The 20,515-nt window shown below is 35.1% G+C and overlaps 1 protein-coding gene across 1 annotated transcript in view; it reads right to left on the reverse strand.

Annotated features, from left to right (window-relative positions):
- Positions 1-1,348: 1,348 nt before the first annotated feature.
- The window catches only part of LOC145683446 (dehydrogenase/reductase SDR family member 11-like), a 40,603-nt gene continuing 21,436 nt past the window's right edge, over positions 1,349-20,515 (reverse strand). The window contains exons 5-6 of the mRNA XM_081754785.1: positions 9,848-10,000; positions 1,349-1,518 (exon numbers count right to left, since the gene is read on the reverse strand). Of these exons, the coding sequence (XP_081610911.1) occupies positions 1,477-1,518; positions 9,848-10,000 (195 nt within the window). The 3' untranslated portion in view covers positions 1,349-1,476. The remainder of the gene's footprint in view (positions 1,519-9,847; positions 10,001-20,515) is intronic.

Genomic DNA, 20,515 nt, shown 5'->3' on the forward strand with positions numbered 1-20,515 from the left:
AGTGTACCTGCAAATACCAGGAACAATACGGAGCATTACTAGATTTCTCCAATTAGACCTATAACGTTTTACATGAGTTGTATCAAAAGTGAAACGTCCGTTAGTTGAGCCATCTTCAAGAATAAGAACTGCGTAAGATTTAGTCTTCATCATCGGTACTCAGAATTTACAGCGCTTAAGTTTGCCGTTAACTAAGCGCTTTACATATATATATATTAATATATATATATATATATATATATATATATATATATATATATATATATATATATATATATATATATTCCGCCGTATGTTTATCTGCATTGACTCGCAACGTGTAACTATAATGTTTCAGACATAATTTAGTAAATACGTTATTGTATAAGGTGTTTCAGTGAGATGGGATTAAATTATTAGCGAAAGCAACAGGATTGTATTGTCGTAGTTTGTTGGGTACCAAACATGTTGGGGTCCTGAAAATTAGCGTTTTTACTGAGAAGCCAAGAATATGACATAAGCAGTTACACTAGAGTGCTCTGTTCTGTGGTGGAATTTCTGTAGCCATTTTTCTTCAGTGAATGCACTTTCCTGGAAGGGATATTGTAACTAGGCCGACGAAATAAATAGCACCCAATAAAACCTACTTTGGGAATTAGTATGAGACGTCGCGAAATGGTTGTCGAGCTGAAGTGATCTTTGTGCGTTTGTGTTTTGGAAACTCCAATCTCACACATTCTTGTCCAATGAGTGCCGCTAATGAGCTTTATTGTAAAGAATATATTGTCCCACTGAGTATTCCTTACATTCTTCCAAAATACCAACAGTTCTCAGATCTCAGACAATGTTTAGGATTTGTAATATTAGTTAGGTTTTTGTGGATTAACTTCTCTTTGTGACCATGTACTTACATTTATTTCAGGGTTTAAAATTTGTAGCCATCACTCACTGCAGCTTTTCGTTTCAGCGTTTGCCTGTTTTATCCTTCATAATCCCCATTAATTAATCCGTTGTCTTTTATATATTTTCTGTTTTATTTAATCTTTTAACTTAAGACCGTTTTTTATTTTTTCTAGCGTTTGCTGTGTTATTTTATTACATTGAGCTGAATTGACAATTCTTAGAAGCTTCGTTTTAACTACTATATTATTTGAAAGACGATTTTTATGGAAAGGATGTGTTAGTCATTGGCGTTTTCGTGACGGAAATAAATAGCCTGGGAGGTGACTAGGTCAATCATTAAAAAAAAAGTAGTTTTGTAAAGAAAATAAGTTAATTTTCATCATCCTCGGGGTCTTCTTTCACATAACTTTAGGAATTAGTTTCTATACATAAGAATTAAACTAAAAGAAATGAAAATTTGTAATTGACAAATTTATTAAATCTAGCAAGATAGAGAAGTACATCAAAATATTTTTACACACAAGTCTTGCAAGTAAGCTCTTTAATTTCTTAATCTCTATCGTACAAAATTTGGTATTTATTTTGATGCAGCAATTACATTGCATCACATGTTGGACGGACAATTATGTCATGAACCTGTAAATAAAATAAATATAATAAATATATACGGTACAGTATATATAAAGAATTAATTTCCATCTAATAGCATTACTGTAAAAACAATAACCAGAATCTGAAATATTTTTTCAATGTTTCTTAGCTATAATCTCTATGTGTAATAGAAGCCTGACTTACTGCCTGATCAACGGCCAGGCCAAGTCACTTAAACTAGAAACTTGAAATCTAGACAATATTTAAAATTTGAGAAGTAAAGTACTACTACTAAAGAAAGATTTTTGGAAATTCGACGAGAAAGAGGTTGAAATGGAGTTAGGAATTATTGTATTAAAATGTTCAAATCCCTGAATCTCTAAAGGGTAGCGGAATGAAACTTGGTATATGGACTTCTCATTTAGACTCGAATTAGACATGTGTTTGAGCGTTTACTGATATTTGACTTACAAGGGAAGAAAAGGGGTTTAACGGAAAAGGGAAGGAGATTACAAAATAAAATGTCAATATCTCCGGATGTCTCAAAATCAGAAACAAGATATTTAATATTTGAACATAACGTTTAAAGTAATTAGACACACTTTTTTTTTAAATATATTTTTGACGTGTAAAGGAAGGAAATGGTGAAGAAAAAGATATTGTAGTTACATGCATAATAATACGTCTACATCTTCGGATTCTCTGAAAATTATGGCCAAAAAATTTAGGATTTGGACTTCACTTTTAAAATTATTAAATACATTTTAGTTTATTTTCATTTTTGGTCAAGAAGGATGGAAAAGAAAGAGGGAAGAAAAGGATTGCAATTATTATAATAAGAAACCATAACTTGAAAATTGTGGAAGTTAGAAACAAAATTTAGGAAGTTACAAAATTTAGTATTTCGACTTATTCAAAATAATAAGATATGTGTTTCAGTTGTTTTTGATATTTTCCCTAGAAGGAAAGAAAAATCCGGTAGGAAAAAGGATTGAGGGATTACAAGATATTTCTGTAAATAAAAGATGAAGTCCTGATTGACTGACTAACTGATTGATCAACACGCAGGTCAAACATCAAACTTGAAACTTGAAGTTTTGACAGTATATAAGTTTTGTGATGTTAGGTACTCTAGGAACTGTTTTGGGAATTGGACGAGAAAGGGTGAAATAGGAGTAGCAATTATTATTATGGATATTTATCTGCCCATATCTAAGATTACAGACATTAAATTTGGTATATGGACTGGCAATATTGTTTCAATCTTACATCATAGCAGAAAAACGGGTAAATATTTTGAAATGAATTTTTGAACAGTGGTAGTACCTACCTTGGGCTGAGTTTTATCATGTCACTTAAAAAAAAAAGAAAGAAAAAAGAAAAGAAAGAAAACTGTGTATTTGAAGTAGGGCAGTTCAAAATGTATGTCAAAAATAGAATATCTCAGAAACTACCCAAGTTAGAGACACGAAACTCGATATAAAAACTTATTTAAAATAAGCGCAAACATGTCACAGCATTTTGGAAGATTCAGCTTTTAAGAAGACGAATATAATATTTGTATTTTTTCTACTTTATCTGTTGAATTCGACATTGTCTCATTATCTCGGAAAAACTGGCCAAATGGTTTGGAACAATTGTGATCATAGTTAGCCTGTCCTTCGGCCGAATTTTATTATGATACTTTATTAAAGTGTGTATCTTAAAAGGAGGGAGGAGCTTCAAATTGTACATCAAAAATAAAGTACGTACATCTCACGAGCCCCTTATGCTATAGAGATACCGGTACAGCTTCCTATACACTTCTCATTGAAAGCAACTGGACACCTGCTTGCAATATTTTTGAAGATTTTATTTGAAGGGAAGAGTTATATGAACAATTTATATGTTGTTTCTCAATATACATAAAACTGCAACATCACAGAAAAAAGTGAATCGTTTAAAATAAATTTGTGAACATAGCTAATACTCAGCTCAAGACTGTTTTTTATTGTTACTTTCATTAAAGTCAGGGGCGGATCCAAGGCGATCGTCCCTCCCCCTAGAAGAGGAAACTTTCTTGTTTTATATATAAATGAAACCCATCCCAGAGCTTGAAGCTCTTAAAAGTGGCTCTAAGTAGCAGTATTACAACCGACCTCCCCCCTCCCAGAAATTCGTCCTGGATCCGCCCATGACTAAAGTGCATGTCCAAGGGGGCAATAAGGATTGAAAATGTACGCCAAAATAGAAACTTTTATGTTAGGAAGACGAAACTGGTATATAAACTCGTCATTAAAAATGCGTAACCATTTATTCCATTATTTTCGAAAATTCTGTCTCTGCTCTGCGAGGGGCTAATTTCTAAAATATCTTATTTTCTCATTTTGTTTTCATCATTTGAAGTGAATTCGACCGTAGTTAGCACTTCAGTCGATCTGGGATTTTATAATTTCACTTTCTGTGAAATGTGTATCCTGAACTGAAAGGGATTCAAATTTCTTGAAATAATAATTAAGTAAAAATGCATTCTCCTGTGCAAAGAACAGGTAATTTAGCTAGTTTTATATATAAATATGAGTGTTTGTTTGTACACAAATACAAATTGTTCACCTGACATATCGTCGACAGCGTCACAAACTGTCGTATCTCTGTTTTCTTAACTTTTCAGAAGAGCGATTTTTAGACTTTTACACAACTTTGAACAGCCATAACGCAAAATCTATTTTACCGAAAGGAGTGAAAATTTACTAAGTTGTAACTTAAATCATAAGAAATCATTGTAGAAAGTTTTGTGAAATTTGTCTGTAAAACCTTGCGGAAAATTTGGCGGGAAAAAGATACGACAGTTTGTGACGATGATAATCATCTCTTGTATGAAAGATACGACGCATATTTTTTGTACTGAGAAATACATTAATAGATGAACAATCGGAATATGCTGCACTTTTATTGAAAAAAACTTCATGTTTATTACACAAAATAACTTAACAAACGCTTCCTGAGATTCTTGAGGGTAAAACGAAATTCCTGAGAACACACAAGGAACACAAAATTAAGAGCGTACTAACCACAACATAAAATAACGCTATCAAGTTATTGCCAGAATACAAAATCTTGCAAAATCTTGCATATTACACGCTTTGATATCGCACTTGACAACGATGACTAATGTGGTAAGTTTCTGTAAAATTGAACATGTTCAGGGTTTCGAATGATTGGAGTTTAGCCCAGACACAATTATAACAAATCCTCGTAGTTCTCTGGAGATAATTTTTGGGAAGTCTGCAAAGTAGGAACTTCTATCTTGATGGATTCGATCTGCGTTCTTTTCAGAAGAATAGTTCTGTAAGTGTCCTCCAAGTGACTTCTCTTAAACTGAATGCAGTTTGGAGAGTCTTTGTGCACTTTCACTTCGCGTATTTCCGTCCAATTGATTGGATATCCATTTTCGTCACGTCTATCTGACAGAATACGGAGACATTGGGACAGAGATCTAAAGTCTCGTAAATCGCTTCTGTCAACACAATGAACGGTATATGGGTTATTATTCCTTGCCAGTTTAACAATCGGTTGAAGTTGCGAAGGTACATAAATACTGCCACAGTGCTTAATAGATGTGCTTATAGCACTGCGGACTGAATCTCCCTCATTTTGTCCATGCCGAGATTCAAAGAATCGGAGAGAGATTTCTCTGATGTTCTTACGTGTTTGCACTGCATACCGCTTCATAACAACCAAAAAGAACTTCTACTAGGTCCATTCTGTATTTCTCTTAACTCATTCGTTACCGATTTTAACGCGCCTGCCGTATAAAGACTTCTAATATTACATGTTCCAAATTTCATGTCCATTTTCTTTTGCTGAAGTCGTGACAAGCTATCAGTCCTGGTCCGAGGCTTTTGTAAATGTTTCTGAACAAGTGTCTTTTTCTTACAGGATGAGGTTGTTAGCCTCACCCAAACCCCCAAGCTGGAGGGCCACTCCTTGTCTGTCCGCGACTGCTTATTCAGTATCTTCGCAACTAAACTCTATATCTAAAGACCTTTTTCTCGATCCGCAACCTGAGGACGCCCCATGCCGTGTATATATATATATATATATATATATATATATATATATATATATATATATATATATATATATATATATATATATACATGGCGGCCCAAAAGTAGATATACCTCCTCCCCTCTGCATTGACCAAGTATAACATTCTAGCTTATAAGTTTATTTGCTTCGGCTGTTCCGAGCTTCAGATATAAGTAAAAATAGATTAAGAACAAATGATAAAGAAACTAAGTCTACCTGATGGATAACAATAAGAAATAATATCATAAGCAATAAGTTGATCTGTACGGGACTACCTACTTTTGGACCACCTTGTATATATAAACAGATTGCTTTGAATATAGACGTATCTGTCCAGTTGCGAAAGATTTGTTGCTCACAAACTGTCGTGACTAAAGATACGAATGCTTGTAAAAATGGTTTATATGCTTCATCTTGAGATACAACACAGTGACGTCATCACTACCGTCAAAACAACGCATATTACAGGTGTGTCGTTTTGTGAAATTGTAGGAGTCAGTGTATGCAAGTACATAGTAAAATATCTCAAATTTCGTTTTTTTTTTTTTTTTGTTTTTTTTTGTGTGTGTGTAGATACGACACTTTGTGACTCTGTCGACGATATTTTCATAACTTCAGGGAAAAGATCGTAAACTTTTTAGAATTTTGTTATGCATATCCTAATGGTTTCACAATTTATGTGAAAAATTTACTACCGGTATATCAGAAGTTTCTCAAATTATGTAGATGAAACTCAACATATAAATTATACATTATAAATAATTGGATATGTGTCTTAGCGTTTTCCAAAATTCTGCTTTTGAAGCGGTAATGGAGGGAACAATTTCTATACTTTTTCTCCACATCATCATCGGAAGACGGATGAATCGTTTGAATGTAATTTTGTACAATACTTAGCACGTCAATGAAGCTGACTTATTATCATTTTCAATTTCATTGAAATACACATCCTTAAAGGGAAAAGGCGGTTCAAATATAGGCCTACCTTTCAAATATTTTCCATAAACCTGATTGTTTCTGTGTAAAGTTGGAAGTTAGTGTAACCATAAATGTTATATTTATACAAACAAAATATCTCATATTAGGTGTTCGGCTGTAGTGCACTTAACTTTTTCCCTCGTGGTGTGAAAATTACTTTCATTCCGTTCATCAATTTTTAATTTTAATTTTTCTCTTCCTTTGTTTTGGCTTCGTTATACATTTTGAAAACCATTTTCTTTTCTCGAATAGTCTTCCAAATGTTTTTATTTTTCTTTTTTAATTATTAATCATATTGATATTCATCTTCTTTCCCATTTCTGAAACACTATTGTCTTATTGCCTTTCCAAAGATCCGAGAACACTTTACTACTCTTTACCTCTTTTACTATCTATAGGAACAAATTCTGATCAAATCCTTCTTCAATACTTTTTCTCAGCAAAAGAAAACTAGTTAAAAACAACACATTTATCGCCATGTAACTATTCAGTAAATAAGACTATGCTACTCGTTACAATTATTAGGTTGGGACGAATGAAGTGTTTATCCCGAAGCATGTAACTTCCAAAGCACAAAAGTAAAAAGTAAAAGCAATACCTGGTTAATAATAATACAGTAGAGCGTCGATTATCCGAACGTCGGTCAACCGAACGACCGCTTAACCGGACTGTGTACTCGCTCGCCCCTGTTACTCTCCCACCCTACCGTCCATCATTCCCCTCACTCCCAAACCAAGTTTTCCACAGTAATCGCCGCACTGAGCCATCGCTGGCGGAACATTGCTTTTAATGGGGCCTTCATAAGGCGCTGCTGACCTGCCAAGCCGCCAGTCACAGTGTTTCAACAATCAGAACACTTCTTTTTATGAATAAATTTACTGTACAGTACTTCTTTTTGGCAAATAAACATGTACAGTTCGATTATCCGAACAAACCAGTTTTCCGAACATGTCCCCCAATTACTTCGGATAATCGACGCTCTACTGTAGTTACGTTCTGCAACCAAATATTTTGCCATTCCTCAGCCAATGATTGGATTCCGTGGCTAAAGAAATCCACAATCTGCGATGCGAAGAAATCTGGAGCCGCAGATTGCACCGGCAGATCACCAGAATTCAGAGATGGTATTTCACCCCCAAGAAGTGATCGAGAAACTGGAGGAGATTGTAGCAGTGGGAGAACACTGTGGGTAAGGAAAGTTTCATACTGCAACTCATGGACAGTTTGTATGTAACTATCTTTGAGCAACATTTAGGCATGAACTTGTGTAGCCTCTTCCAAAGAACTCTTTAGGTGACGTATGCACAGCCGCACGAGTGACATCACACTACAGACTGGCAACACTGCTACCCAGTCGAAGAGCCTACTAAGCAGTGATAATGTACGAGCAGCAGGAGCGACTTGTTCACTTTGAACTCTACGACAGAAGGAGGAATTTCTCCTACCATGGGAAAAAAAACAAACACAGACACATGTGCTTCATTGCTTGATATACGTATAAGAATATTTATTTTGAAAGAACAGTGGATGATTATTTAAGCAATCTTCATACTGAATATACTTGGTATTTGTAAATAAGTATTGAGCCTCAGCCAAATAAATATTATCAATTTTAATTCAATGGTTTTGACTTATCCACTTAGTTTATTATTGCATGGCGTTAGTTGTTAGCTTTCCTTGCAGATGGTTTATCTGTATTTCTCAGTAAGTTACGAGGAAGCGCATTCATGCTATCTGCTACCTTGGCTGACAACGGGTGGAATTTTGACTTGTTATGAGGGTTTGTTCGTCCCCGTATCGTTTAATTTCTGCTGTTATTTTATGATCCTTTTAATTAAATGAATTGGTGAATACACACTGTCGGTCAACATGAAGATCTCAAGTCTTTTCAAACATTTCTGTATATTTGCGGGTAAAGTTCCAGTGCATTTCATGGAATTCAGCATTGAAACGATCCGAAGTGATGGTCTCACCTCGACGGAGAAAGACATGACGGATCATTCCCATCATAGTTAACCATACCAGCAACAATATCCTCTTAAGCTTACAGAAACAGTCCTGGGCTTTGACAAAGATCCAACCACTGTCCTGACTCCTTACAGTTGTTTAAGTAAATATATTTTTTTTAAATAATCAAACCTCTCCCAGTTGTGTGTTGTGCATGGTACATGTATATTTTCATACGACCCTGTTCAATAAAGTACTGCCTCCTAACTGTCGGGTACCCCAGCTTGTTTGCTGGGCATGTACAAAGCTGTGACTTGGAGGCATGGCACGAGTTCATCCCTGTGTTATGTTTCTGAAGTGAGTTTACCACCAGAAATAAAAGGAACTATTCATTCACATCAATTATATATTTTTACGAGGTCATATATATTGAGTTGTGTAATGTTTTCCCTTGCAAGTGGACCTTCAGACGACAAAACAGGAAGAAATCCAAAGAAGCCAAGTACGGACTATAGGGAGGCTGAGGAACGACTTATCATCCTCTTTTTATAATTTTCTGGTGTGTTATCATGGCTGTGTGAGGTTTGGAATTATCATGATGAAGTTTGATGGAATTAATTGTCTTGGCGCCGTCATGGTTAGAGCTTGATGGCGATAATTTTGTTGGCGTCATCAAGGAACGAACATACAGTACATTTTTTGTTACTATTTGTTTAATTCCTCATATCTCATTTGATTTTAAGTTTACAATTTCACTACCATTCACAAAAAATACACGACTATAATTAAAGTTCATGTTTTACCTTGTTCCTTAGTTTAAATTCATTACATTTCCTTTCGAATATTTTCCAGACATAGTTCTGTATGACCCACAAGAATATGATGAAGGGGTAAATACTGTGAAGGAAACATGACTTACTCTTAAGGAAGAAAAAGTTGTATGGTGAAACTACCACAACAGACTTTCGTTGGTCTGTATAGGCCAGCTGATTACAGAGTTATAGCACTGAATACGACGACAGACCCACTCTGAAGAAAAAAGATGTGATTTTTAGGGTGAGGTGGCGAAGGCAGCCACCATCAGTATGATCATACACACTGGTGAGTCAATATTAAGTCAACGATGCATGTTTATAGGTGTATGTTTTTCTTTTACTCAAAACTACAAATTTACTAATAAGAAACTATCAGACAGTTGCATATTTGTTGTTTACAACTTGAATTAAGTTTTCAGAAATTTCTACATTGAATTACACTAAAATGTAATAGCTACGAGTGTATTATATAGAAGAGGTAATCGCCGAACACTCTGATCTTTAGAATAATAATACTTATTAACAATAGTAACTTCGTTGTAATTGACTTTAATATCATTTACCTGGACTCTAGAATGAACTGATAGTACGTAAATTACAGAATCTGCCATATCTTGTGCTTCCATCGGATGCATTTTTGCATTTAGAGCTGGATCTGGCAATTCTTTCATGAATTCATCTGCCATTTCTGTTCTAACAAGCCCTGGACTGATCAACTGCAAATAGAAAGGTTGTATGTTAACACAGTGTCCAAGGTTTTAGGTTTAATACGCGTTTGATGCCAAGTGCCTTAAGTTGAAAATAATAATAAAAAAAATAACGAAAAAGTAAACTAATGCCTTTATTCACTTCTATATATGAATATATTTTTATTTTTATTTTATTTATTCTACTTTTTTGGTAAACAATAAGATATAAGACAAACTACATACTTATGGTTTTAGTTACCAATATAAGAGAAATATGAATTGTTTATGAGATCTTGAATTTCAAATTACTCTCCTGGAAATTGCTCCAAAAATCCCATTTTTTTCAGATGGCAAGATAATAAACTAATTTCATTGTTTACAAGTAATGTCAAGCATAAGACAGGATTGTCAGAACTCTGCTTTTATGTTTAAAAAAATCTGGAGTGCACGGATTTTTCAAGGATGTAAAGGGAATAAGTCGCAGACCAATCATTTTTATACTTTAATTCGCTTTGAGTAGAATATGTAATAACGTTTATTGTGGGATTCAATTTTAAACTACCCAGCCTTCCCGCTGTTCTAGCGGTATCTCACTTATGGTGCACGTGATTCCTGGTTCCTTTTCCGATGGGAGATCATTAATAGACCCTATTTGAACTTAACCCTCGGAAGACCAAGCTACTGCGCGTTTCACGTTGGACCAAAGGGGGGGGGGGTAAAATGTGCACTGTAATTTTCTTTTGAATCGTGGTTTTATTGGCTTGAAAATTTGTTTTATTAAGAAATAATTATAAATACAGCGTTTCAAATATACGGTATATATATATATATATATATATATATATATATATATATATATATATATATATATATATATATATATATATATATATATATATATATATATAAAGGTTGTTCCAATTACATTGATAGTAGTCAATATTACAGAAAACGTAAAATTCATATAAGTTTTGCAATAAGATACTATAGGGAGGGGGATAAAGTCCTAGGTATTTCGTAGCATCACCAGATGTACAGTGGTACCAACCCAATATAAAGTTATGTTTTTAACGGCACTAGGTCAGATCATTATGTATTTCAAATCAGCATCAGCATGTCAAACGAAAACTTAAAATACCACATTTATGTTCAGTGTTCTAAACTAAAGACGTTGTAGTATCACAAAGATCCAAAATTTGGAAGCGTCTATCACACATACAGCACAACAGCGATGTACAGGGTAGTGCACGTCGAAAGTACCTTAGCGTTGAATTCCATGGTCATGGTATGACTTGTTTTGATTGAACAGGAACGAAGTTACAAGGTCATGAAAATCAGATTTTTTTGTAAGGTCTTTTTTCTGAAAACTGCTTAGATAGGTATAATATTTAGTTACTTGTATCGTTTGCAATTGGTAAACAAATCATTTTGCCGTTCGATGTCTCAACCTGATTCGGAGATATGATAAACATTGATAAAGTTTGCGGCACTGCTCAAATTATGTAACTGTGACAACTTATCGTAATTACAGCTACTAAAAGTTATTGCAATAATGCTGTAAAAGAGAATGAAAACAACAATCATTTGAAATTGTCACGCCTCGTCACCTCGTGAGCCGGTTACGCCCCGTCAGTCCTCGATGAGTTCATCTTCGAGACGTGTGACTCCGAACTAGTCTGGAGGACGACAGTGTAGAATTGCGCAACGATGTATTTCTTAAATGAGGGTCGCCACCGGAGATATTCCGGAAAATCTTCTAGAGTAAAAAAAATGCATCTGGTTCGTGAGAACGAGTGAATGCAAGCGTAAGAAGACGCGATCTAGTTGATTTCTTATTAAGAATATAGACATAGTAAATCCAAAATACCTTAAACAACTGTAATAATTACAATGTTTGCCAATAAATAACAGTAGGATAATTTAGGTTAATCATTTATGTTATAAAACACAACAGGTACATAAACGAACAGAAGTTAACACAATCTATTAAATTCGCAATGTATATATATATATATATATATATATATATATATATATATATATATATATATATATATATATCGTTACTGTATATCCATATTATCCAACATTAAACGAAGCTTACAACTCTATCCAGGCATCTAGATGTACATGCACATGCTAATCCAGCATAATGAACGTGGAACTAGAAATGTAAACCAGTAGCTTCAAGTATATGTGATAGAAGTAAGCTCAGCATGCATTAGAACATTTATAAATAAAGTAGATTAGGTTTCGTAGGTATAACACACAGCGTTTGGTAACTAGTTGGGATGTAACAAATCAACCTATTATTCGCCGTAAGCGATGTTCTAAATATAAGCAGCATAAATAGTACGTGAATATATATATATATATAGTTTATTATTAGCTTAAGCTTTGTAATTAAATATTATATTTATTATTTGTCACTCACGTTTCTACTTATTTATCCTCCACTTATTTGTTTAATTATAATTGTTTACTTCGTAACTCATATTTTTATAATCACCGTAATTATATATATATCTTTTCCTTTATTTATTCATAACATTTCATTTGCATCCATAATTGATGATGAATTCATTTCGAAGATTTGCTTTAGCTAACTGATTGTATTCACGTGAAAAGGAGTTACCGTATTTTGCTTATATAGAACATTGACCAGGGTTAAAGTTCATGCATGGAATGGCTATATCTGCAACTTTATTTTACGTAAGATTTGATTGCTGAGACAATTATGCATGATCTACTAAGGATTAATGTTATCTGACACGTTCACTAATATTAATATGCATTAATATGAAGGTTATAACTGTGAATAATATGGACACAACGTTTTCCAACATAATTCAAGGTGTAAGAACTAGAATTTTGAAGATAATTTAGGTTAGTTTAAATTACGGTGCAACACATGTTCGCTGAATTGTCACAGGGGATCAACCCCTGAATTGATTTATGCAGAATTTCATTGTTCCATTATTCAGTAACCTCTTAAAACACAAAAGTACTATTAGGCTTAAGAAGAAGTAAATATAATTTTACCTTGTTGTAATTTCTTAGCCTGTTAACTTACGTAGTGTAATTTTCAGATAAAATATTATTTAATAAAATTGGTTTTGAGATTTGTTTTACTAATTTACCAAATTGGAATTCAAATTAAACATATTTACACAGATAATATCACTAAACAGCGAACTCGTTGTTCATCGATTCAGAGAATTTGTTTTCGTTATTTTTCTGTTTCAGAATAAATTTAAAATCTTTACGGTCCAGACCAAACTTCCAAGTTGACTATATACGTCCATATACTGTGTACTTGTGCAGGTTAATTATGATACATACATAACATTATGAAACATACATGAAGATGTAAAAGAAACATTATTTTAATTTATACAACAATAAACAAGAAACTAACAAACCATTACGAGTACTGTAATGCAAATTATAGAGGAGCATTACAAAATATTTTCCACAAATATGCCATTTTTAGCAGTGTTGCGAACTTCTGGCTTCAGTACAGGTCGTTCACATATATCTAATATTTTGTTTTGTTCCTCGTGCGGGAGTATGAACCTTCCATATACACGTGCTACCTTAATATTGTTCACAGTTGGAATATCACTACCGTTTGACATTATCCATTCCGAGTCACTCGTATTGTAAACTTCACCATCACAACCGACAATGTGCTCAGTGTCAAATACGTTCCTCTCAGTTTCACGTACCGCTTCTTCGAAGCTAGTTTCTTCTTTGCCTTCACTCAAATCAGACAGTTCATCTGCTATTTCTCTTTATGACAAGTATTTACTCATTCTTTTGCTATATAACGCACTCAAAAGTTCTCAAAACTACTCGCGGCCTGCAAAACTGTTCTACAAGCTAGTATTATTCTTCCAAAGCTAACAGCAAAGATGTAGAGAGTCATTTGTCACTTACATATCAAAACATTTGCCACCTAAAGGTTAAAACTAAACAAAAAAAGTCATAAAATTCAAGGTCCGTAGTTGGACCGAGGAGGGGTCATTTTGTGTCCATCGACGGATTTCCACTTTATATTCAGAAATACAACGGTAAGAAAAATATTTAGCCCATGAAAAGTAATATTTAAAATACTCACTGACACAAAATACAAGTATGGGGAAATGGGTCCCAAAATTAAAGATTTAAATACTCAAATTTAAAAAGTGTGGATATTTTATATCCCACTCCTGGTCTTCCGAAGGTTAATGCAGTTGTTACGATTCCGCCTTAAACTGTAGGTCTATCTCCCGTATAGCTTCGGCGCTGGAAAGTGATACTAAATTTCATTAACAAAAGCAAGTAAAACCATCCAGATGGCTGGCTAAATTGATGTCTTACATGCACTGGCCAAAATGGTTTGCGAAGGAATCACAACACTCAAAAACGATAGAGGAACTTTGAAATTTCCGATGTATTTAGTTCTGAGGTTCTTATTTTTATCATCACAACGCTTCTATGGTGAGTCGTCCGCACAAACAAGCGCAGGAGTGACGTCGCGCTACACGAGGCGCAACTTGCAACAAGACTTCAAATCATCTTGTCGTTTGGGAATGCTAGTAATATGGCTTTAACGGCCAGTGAGTGGAGATGGGCTGCTGTGGTGTATTTATAGTATTGAATAGGAACAATGGGAATACAACAAAATTTAGCTATATGTATCTATTGGTAAAAATATACTCATATTTACATTTATTTATCAGGGAAAACCCAAAGAAAGTATATATGTATTCATTATAATACATTTTTTAAATAAAGTACAAATTAACGTCGTTGTTTTTTATATGTAGCATGTAGCATGAAGAGCCATAAGCAGGATGAGGAACACAACATGCAGTAGCTGAACCTTTCGGTGTAACTCGCAGTGTCGTTTACAGACTCTAGAAACGCTTTCAAAAGACAAAAACAATACGTATGGTGCAAGGACAACATCAGCAAGAGCCGACCGTTACTTGTTATTATAACACAACCAGCGAACGAGTGCGGGCGGCCGATTTTGGAACTAAAATGCAAGCAGCAGTGTTTCTAACCGGACTACTTGTAATCAATCTATCACAGTTCTTTCTGTCTTGTTCGTAATAAACCACTTCACGCATATGCTCAAGTCAGGGGCGGAGCGATCGGGGTCTTGAGTAAGAAAATTTTTTTGCATTGACATCATATTCGGATGTACTTCAAAAGTTTGGTGAGAGAGAGAACTGATAATCTTTCACCGCCACACTCCTATAATTAAAAAAAAATATTTCTGCCACATTTTGAAAACTTTCAAATAAAGTTTTCAAAATGTGGCAGAAATATCGTTTTTTAAAAAATACTAAACCATGCTAAATAATGACAGGGATTAGACAAAGTTATTTTTATGTATAATCTCAATCAGGGGTGGACCCAGGACCCCTGGGGAGACAGTTAGAAGTGTTGAATTGACGGCGGAGGGGGAGCGATTAAAATGGGGTGCCTGATAATTGAAGGTTCCTTATAACTCCAGTAAAATTCAGACAAAATCTCTGAATTAAGTAAAAAAGAAAACATACAAAATACATTTTCAGAGTAACTCTTACAGCCATTACGTTATTCTAAGATTAATGTTACTTCTGAAATTGATCAGAGCGAATATGTATTTGAATAACAAAACCACTTTCATAAGTTTTTCAAAGTGTCAAGTTTGAAAAGAACGAGGTTTATCTTCCATTGTTATCTCATTGCTCAAAGATACCGGTGATGAAGTAATTGGCTGGAAATCAATCGGCCGTTCCTTACATCAATTTATAAAGAAGATGAGTGCCAATGTTAGATATGTCAGTTCAGTATTTTTTTTAAAAAGCCACCCAATCTCTTGCAACCATGCGTAGCGCATTTTAATACTTACACTTGAAATAAAAATACAACTGAATAAAGACGATTGACTTTGCCTTTGAATTTCATATGTGAATAACAAAATAGGACTTTTAAGATAGAGGACAGGGAGGAGCAGGTTTTATTAAACAAGACCGTACATCTGATATGTTTGAACTATAGGCAACTTGTGTTTACGGGCTAAACTCAGTCCTCTGAAGTCAATCGACAAATACCTTTAAGATGTTCAACAGAATAACGTATCACCATAAAACAAATATAACACTAGGCTCCAAAGTTTCAAAATTATATTGTGTGTGAAAACAGTTAGTAGATTTAATTCTTTGTAACCTGATATCTAAAACCTGAGAGAAATACAGAGTTAGTCCAGAGGTAATTTCTTTCCTCATAAATAAAATTTATTGTGTGCTGAAGCAATGATACTTACTCTTACACTACCCATACGCTGATGTTTTATCAATACTTTTATTCGAACTCTACCAAAGGGTTGGATTTCTATAATGATCCTAAAAGAAGGGTGCACTGAACCAAATTGTGCAAATCAATCCCTAAAGGCAAGCTATCCAATTCAATAAATCTTTAAAAAATGAAAGAAAAATTTCTTCACCTCCTTTTCCCTCTAAGGGTTCACATTTCTCGAACAAAAAAAATGAAATTTCTTTATTTTAGCGTCCCATGATTAGCTATGTTGTTTATGCTAGAGGAGACAGTTGATTAATGAAAGGAAAGGATTGTAAAATTAAATTCTGTTCTCTCAGTGGGAATCAAACCCAGAACCACATACAATAAAAGCACATGCGCTGGCCAATAGACCAGCGGAAAGGACTTTCACAGTTCTCGAGAGGAAACGTTTCGAGATTCCTCCCTGGCTAAAACTCGAAAAAATAATTTATTTGTCAATCGATAAACATACACTTAAACAGCAGCATCATGAGCCTTAACCTTAGCTTGATTTAAACTTACAGTTACAAGATATTGTGCAAAACTCTACGCTATTAACCCAAAATTAATCTTTTAGTCACTGACATTGTCATTCCTGCGTTTTACAGGCTGCTACTGTTTTATAATGAAATCGAATAAAACGTAATCATTTTTTATACAATCTGCTTAATACACGGTAGAAGCTCACTGAATTTCAACTGTGCTATGTTGTTCTTAAATTGGTAATTTCCATTCATAAATTACTATTCACAATACATCTGCATTACTTCAGGAATGGTTCACTACAATACATACATAAGTTGCGACGTTTTTTATTAAGCGTAAAGAGATTAGACTATGCATAACATCTAAACTGCAACTTTAAAAAACCGTTGGATACACTGCAAAGTGAAACTCTCCGCTCCCCTGTCCCACCGCGCTTGCCAAGAAACTGATGTAAACACAAAAGCAGCGCCATCCTCCCAAAACCGCACAGCTATCCTGGTCAGGTTATACCGACTCGCAGAAAGAGGTAGCGAAGTTCAACCGATTTCCAACGTGGGCTTGTAGTGGACACAGGACCAGAGTGTCAACCCAAACCACGAATAATTGGCTGGGGAAAGGAGGTCTTTATAAGCGAAGTTGATGGTGTGTGTCCCTTTGGTAACCCAACAGTGTAGAAATAGAAATTGGTATGTTGAACATCATGAATGAGGCACGTAGAGCGGACTACTATTCAGCTCACAATCAGGCGATCAAAGCATTCTTATCTAGAGGGAACGTTGATCTCGAAATTATCCATATGTGAAGGAGATATTCGCAATATAGAGGTGGTGGAAAGATAGTGTAGACAGGAATCAGTACCGGATGACGCACATCACTGCAGATTATACGGAACAGTACTTTAGCAGCCTCAGATCTCACGTTATTTCTATGCCTGCTGCAATTGGCAATTGTTTCATTATTATGGACAATAGTGCAAGACTTCAACAAGCATGCAAATATGATGCTGCACGCAAAGGATATCGAACCAGCGTCTTCTCCAAACCAAGTTCCATTGAACGCTTGTGGGACACACTCGACAAAAATATTGCTGTTATACCAGTACCGCCTGCGACTCTGCAACATTGGAAATGTCCCTACTGGAAGGGTGGAGATATGTCTCACAGGCTAGTATCGACAACCTAATCTAATCCACGCCAAACATATGCACAGCAGTTGTAGCGGTTCGGGGAGGTCACATACTTTATTACAGGCATGTTTTGTTATGCAAATGTCCATTTCTTTCATGTTACTGTGATGCTTTTTATTATTATTATTCAAAGTATAAATCGCTCCTAGAGCTCATTTGTGTTGAGTCTCCAGCTCAGGTGCATTGCAGTGATCACGGCAACAATTCCAATAATCCTCACAATCAAATATCAACAATTTTCATTTCCCTCTGTCGTTTTTGTATTTACTGGCTTGTTCTCTTAATTGTTTTATAACAGAGCCTTGAAGCAATAACATTAATATATCTGTACATCTACACGACATTTTTCTTCTCTATATACTTACAATACTTTTAGAACTTTTATATTGCACACACCAACCCTGATCATGCGAAAATGATCTCAATCGTTAGTACATCGTTGGTGCACGTTTATGCAACGAAAAATCTCGTTTGTGTATAAAAGGGAGTGAGATATTTTGGCGTATCTCTTTTGGGCGCCGGCTTCCGATTGTCCGCGATAGGTCTCGGTTGGATTTTAGGCTTTTGGAAGGACTGACACGGTTGGAGACACTTACAATATCCATAGCTCTTTAGCCTACAATTAAAAACCCAAAAGTATAAACTTACCTATTGACGTATACAAAGAGGAATAGGGGACATACTTCAAGATTTGTCATAATGAAACATAAGTTACAGCAGTGTCTCTCTATGAAACTCTGAAAAATGACATGATATTTCAATTCTTTTCCAATTTGGCGAGAGCAAATGCGGCATATTTTAAGGCTAGACCCAAGAGCAGAGAAACTAATCGAAACAATTTTGGTACCAATCAGTAGATTTGGGGAAGCTGCTGCCTGAATAGAGATACGCAAAAATTACACACTCCATTTCGTACACAAACGATGTAACAACAATTTAACGCCATTGGTGTTGTGGGCGGCTGGCATGTAAACTAGATACTCCAATATCTCACACTTCCTGTTGTTTACAAATGTTCACAAAGGATACACTAATGATTGAGACAACTACTTTGTGCTCAAATGCCAGTTTTACTTATACTATTTTGGTTAAATTCGGAAGATGTGGGGGGATTGTTTAAATTAACGTTGAGTGAATCTGTCCTTTAATTCCATTAAAGTAAATTCTTTCCCTTTCAGAGATTCGATAATTCCTTCCAATGAAGGATTTGTTCTTTTGGAACGAATAGTTCTGGAATTAGCCATCACCAGGGCCGGATCCAGGATTGTCTGAGGAGGATGCACCAATAACAATCAAAATAACCAATCATACTGAAACACTTCAAAGTGACATGTGACAATATTCTTTACTCCTAACAACGCTGATAACATAGAACGGGGTGGGGGTTGGGTAAAGATGGTCGCAAGTGGAATGGAGGACAAAAATTTTCTCCTCTGCTCCAGCCTTCTGTTTTCTTTCCTACTTTAAAAATGTTACATTGTTTTGCTTGGTGAATCCTTTTGCTTCAAGTAAATCAACTCTGCAAAGCTCTGCTTTCTTTTAAGCCCCAAACGGAAACATGATGGCAGAAAGTTTCATAATGTGTTGCTATTTCCACTGCTAGCTTCTCATTTTAGATAGTGTATATTTACAACGAAGGGGGGTGCACGTGCACCTTTGCAACCCCCCTAAATCCGGCTCTGGCCATCACCATCACTATTGCGGTGTGCGACAGCTTGCCGAGACCCTAGCTGAAAATTCAGAGGTGAGAAAGAGGTGCGACCTTGATTATCATTCTGGGGTATAACATTCATGTTTCTACGAAAGTGCCAAAGGTCATTAACTGTAGCAAAGAAATGACACTACTGTGCAACTATAGCAGGCTCCATTGAAGAGAAAGACCGAATGAACCTAGCGATCAAGAAAACATAGAACGTTTCGTACGTGTGGTGGTACATTATCTTGTTTGAAAGCAGCGCCATGGAGGACTTGCAGTAAAAAAGCCTCATCTACGTACCATTGATTGGTCAAAGAATATAAGTCATAGGCCTATTAGACACAAACTGGCACGGATTCAATCGTTCTTAATGCCGAGTGCCCTCACGCCTTGGATACGAAACAAACGAATGGATCGAATAACATTATAAACAATAGGTTCAGCTTCGGCGCTGGAAAGAGATCATAAACTCAAATTAACCATCGAGCTTCATGTTTACTGTTTCCAGTTATGTATTACTAAAATTTTTAGTAGGTATAAGCTTGATCGCTTTCAAAACTATAACGTATATCCATCCTTGAATCCTAAATTACAATCCCGATTTAACGCGACTATGTGCGATTTTTACTACGTGAGTCCATTACAATCCCGATGTAACGTGAGTCGAATTTTAACTACAAAAATATTACGTGGGTATATACCGCATACCCTCGTATACATTCCATCGCATTTCTGTTGTTGACTGAAGTACGAAGATATGTAAAATCTCATGAAAATACACAAAGTTTCATGTACTGCAAGTATTTAAATATCATTTTGTTTATTTATACTGATCTATGTTGAACTGTGATTGCGATTG

The sequence above is a fragment of the Thermobia domestica genome, chromosome 4 (genome assembly GCF_964235325.1).
Source record: "Thermobia domestica chromosome 4, izTheDome1.hap1.1, whole genome shotgun sequence".
In the NCBI taxonomy this organism is placed as follows: Eukaryota; Metazoa; Arthropoda; class Insecta; order Zygentoma; family Lepismatidae; genus Thermobia; species Thermobia domestica.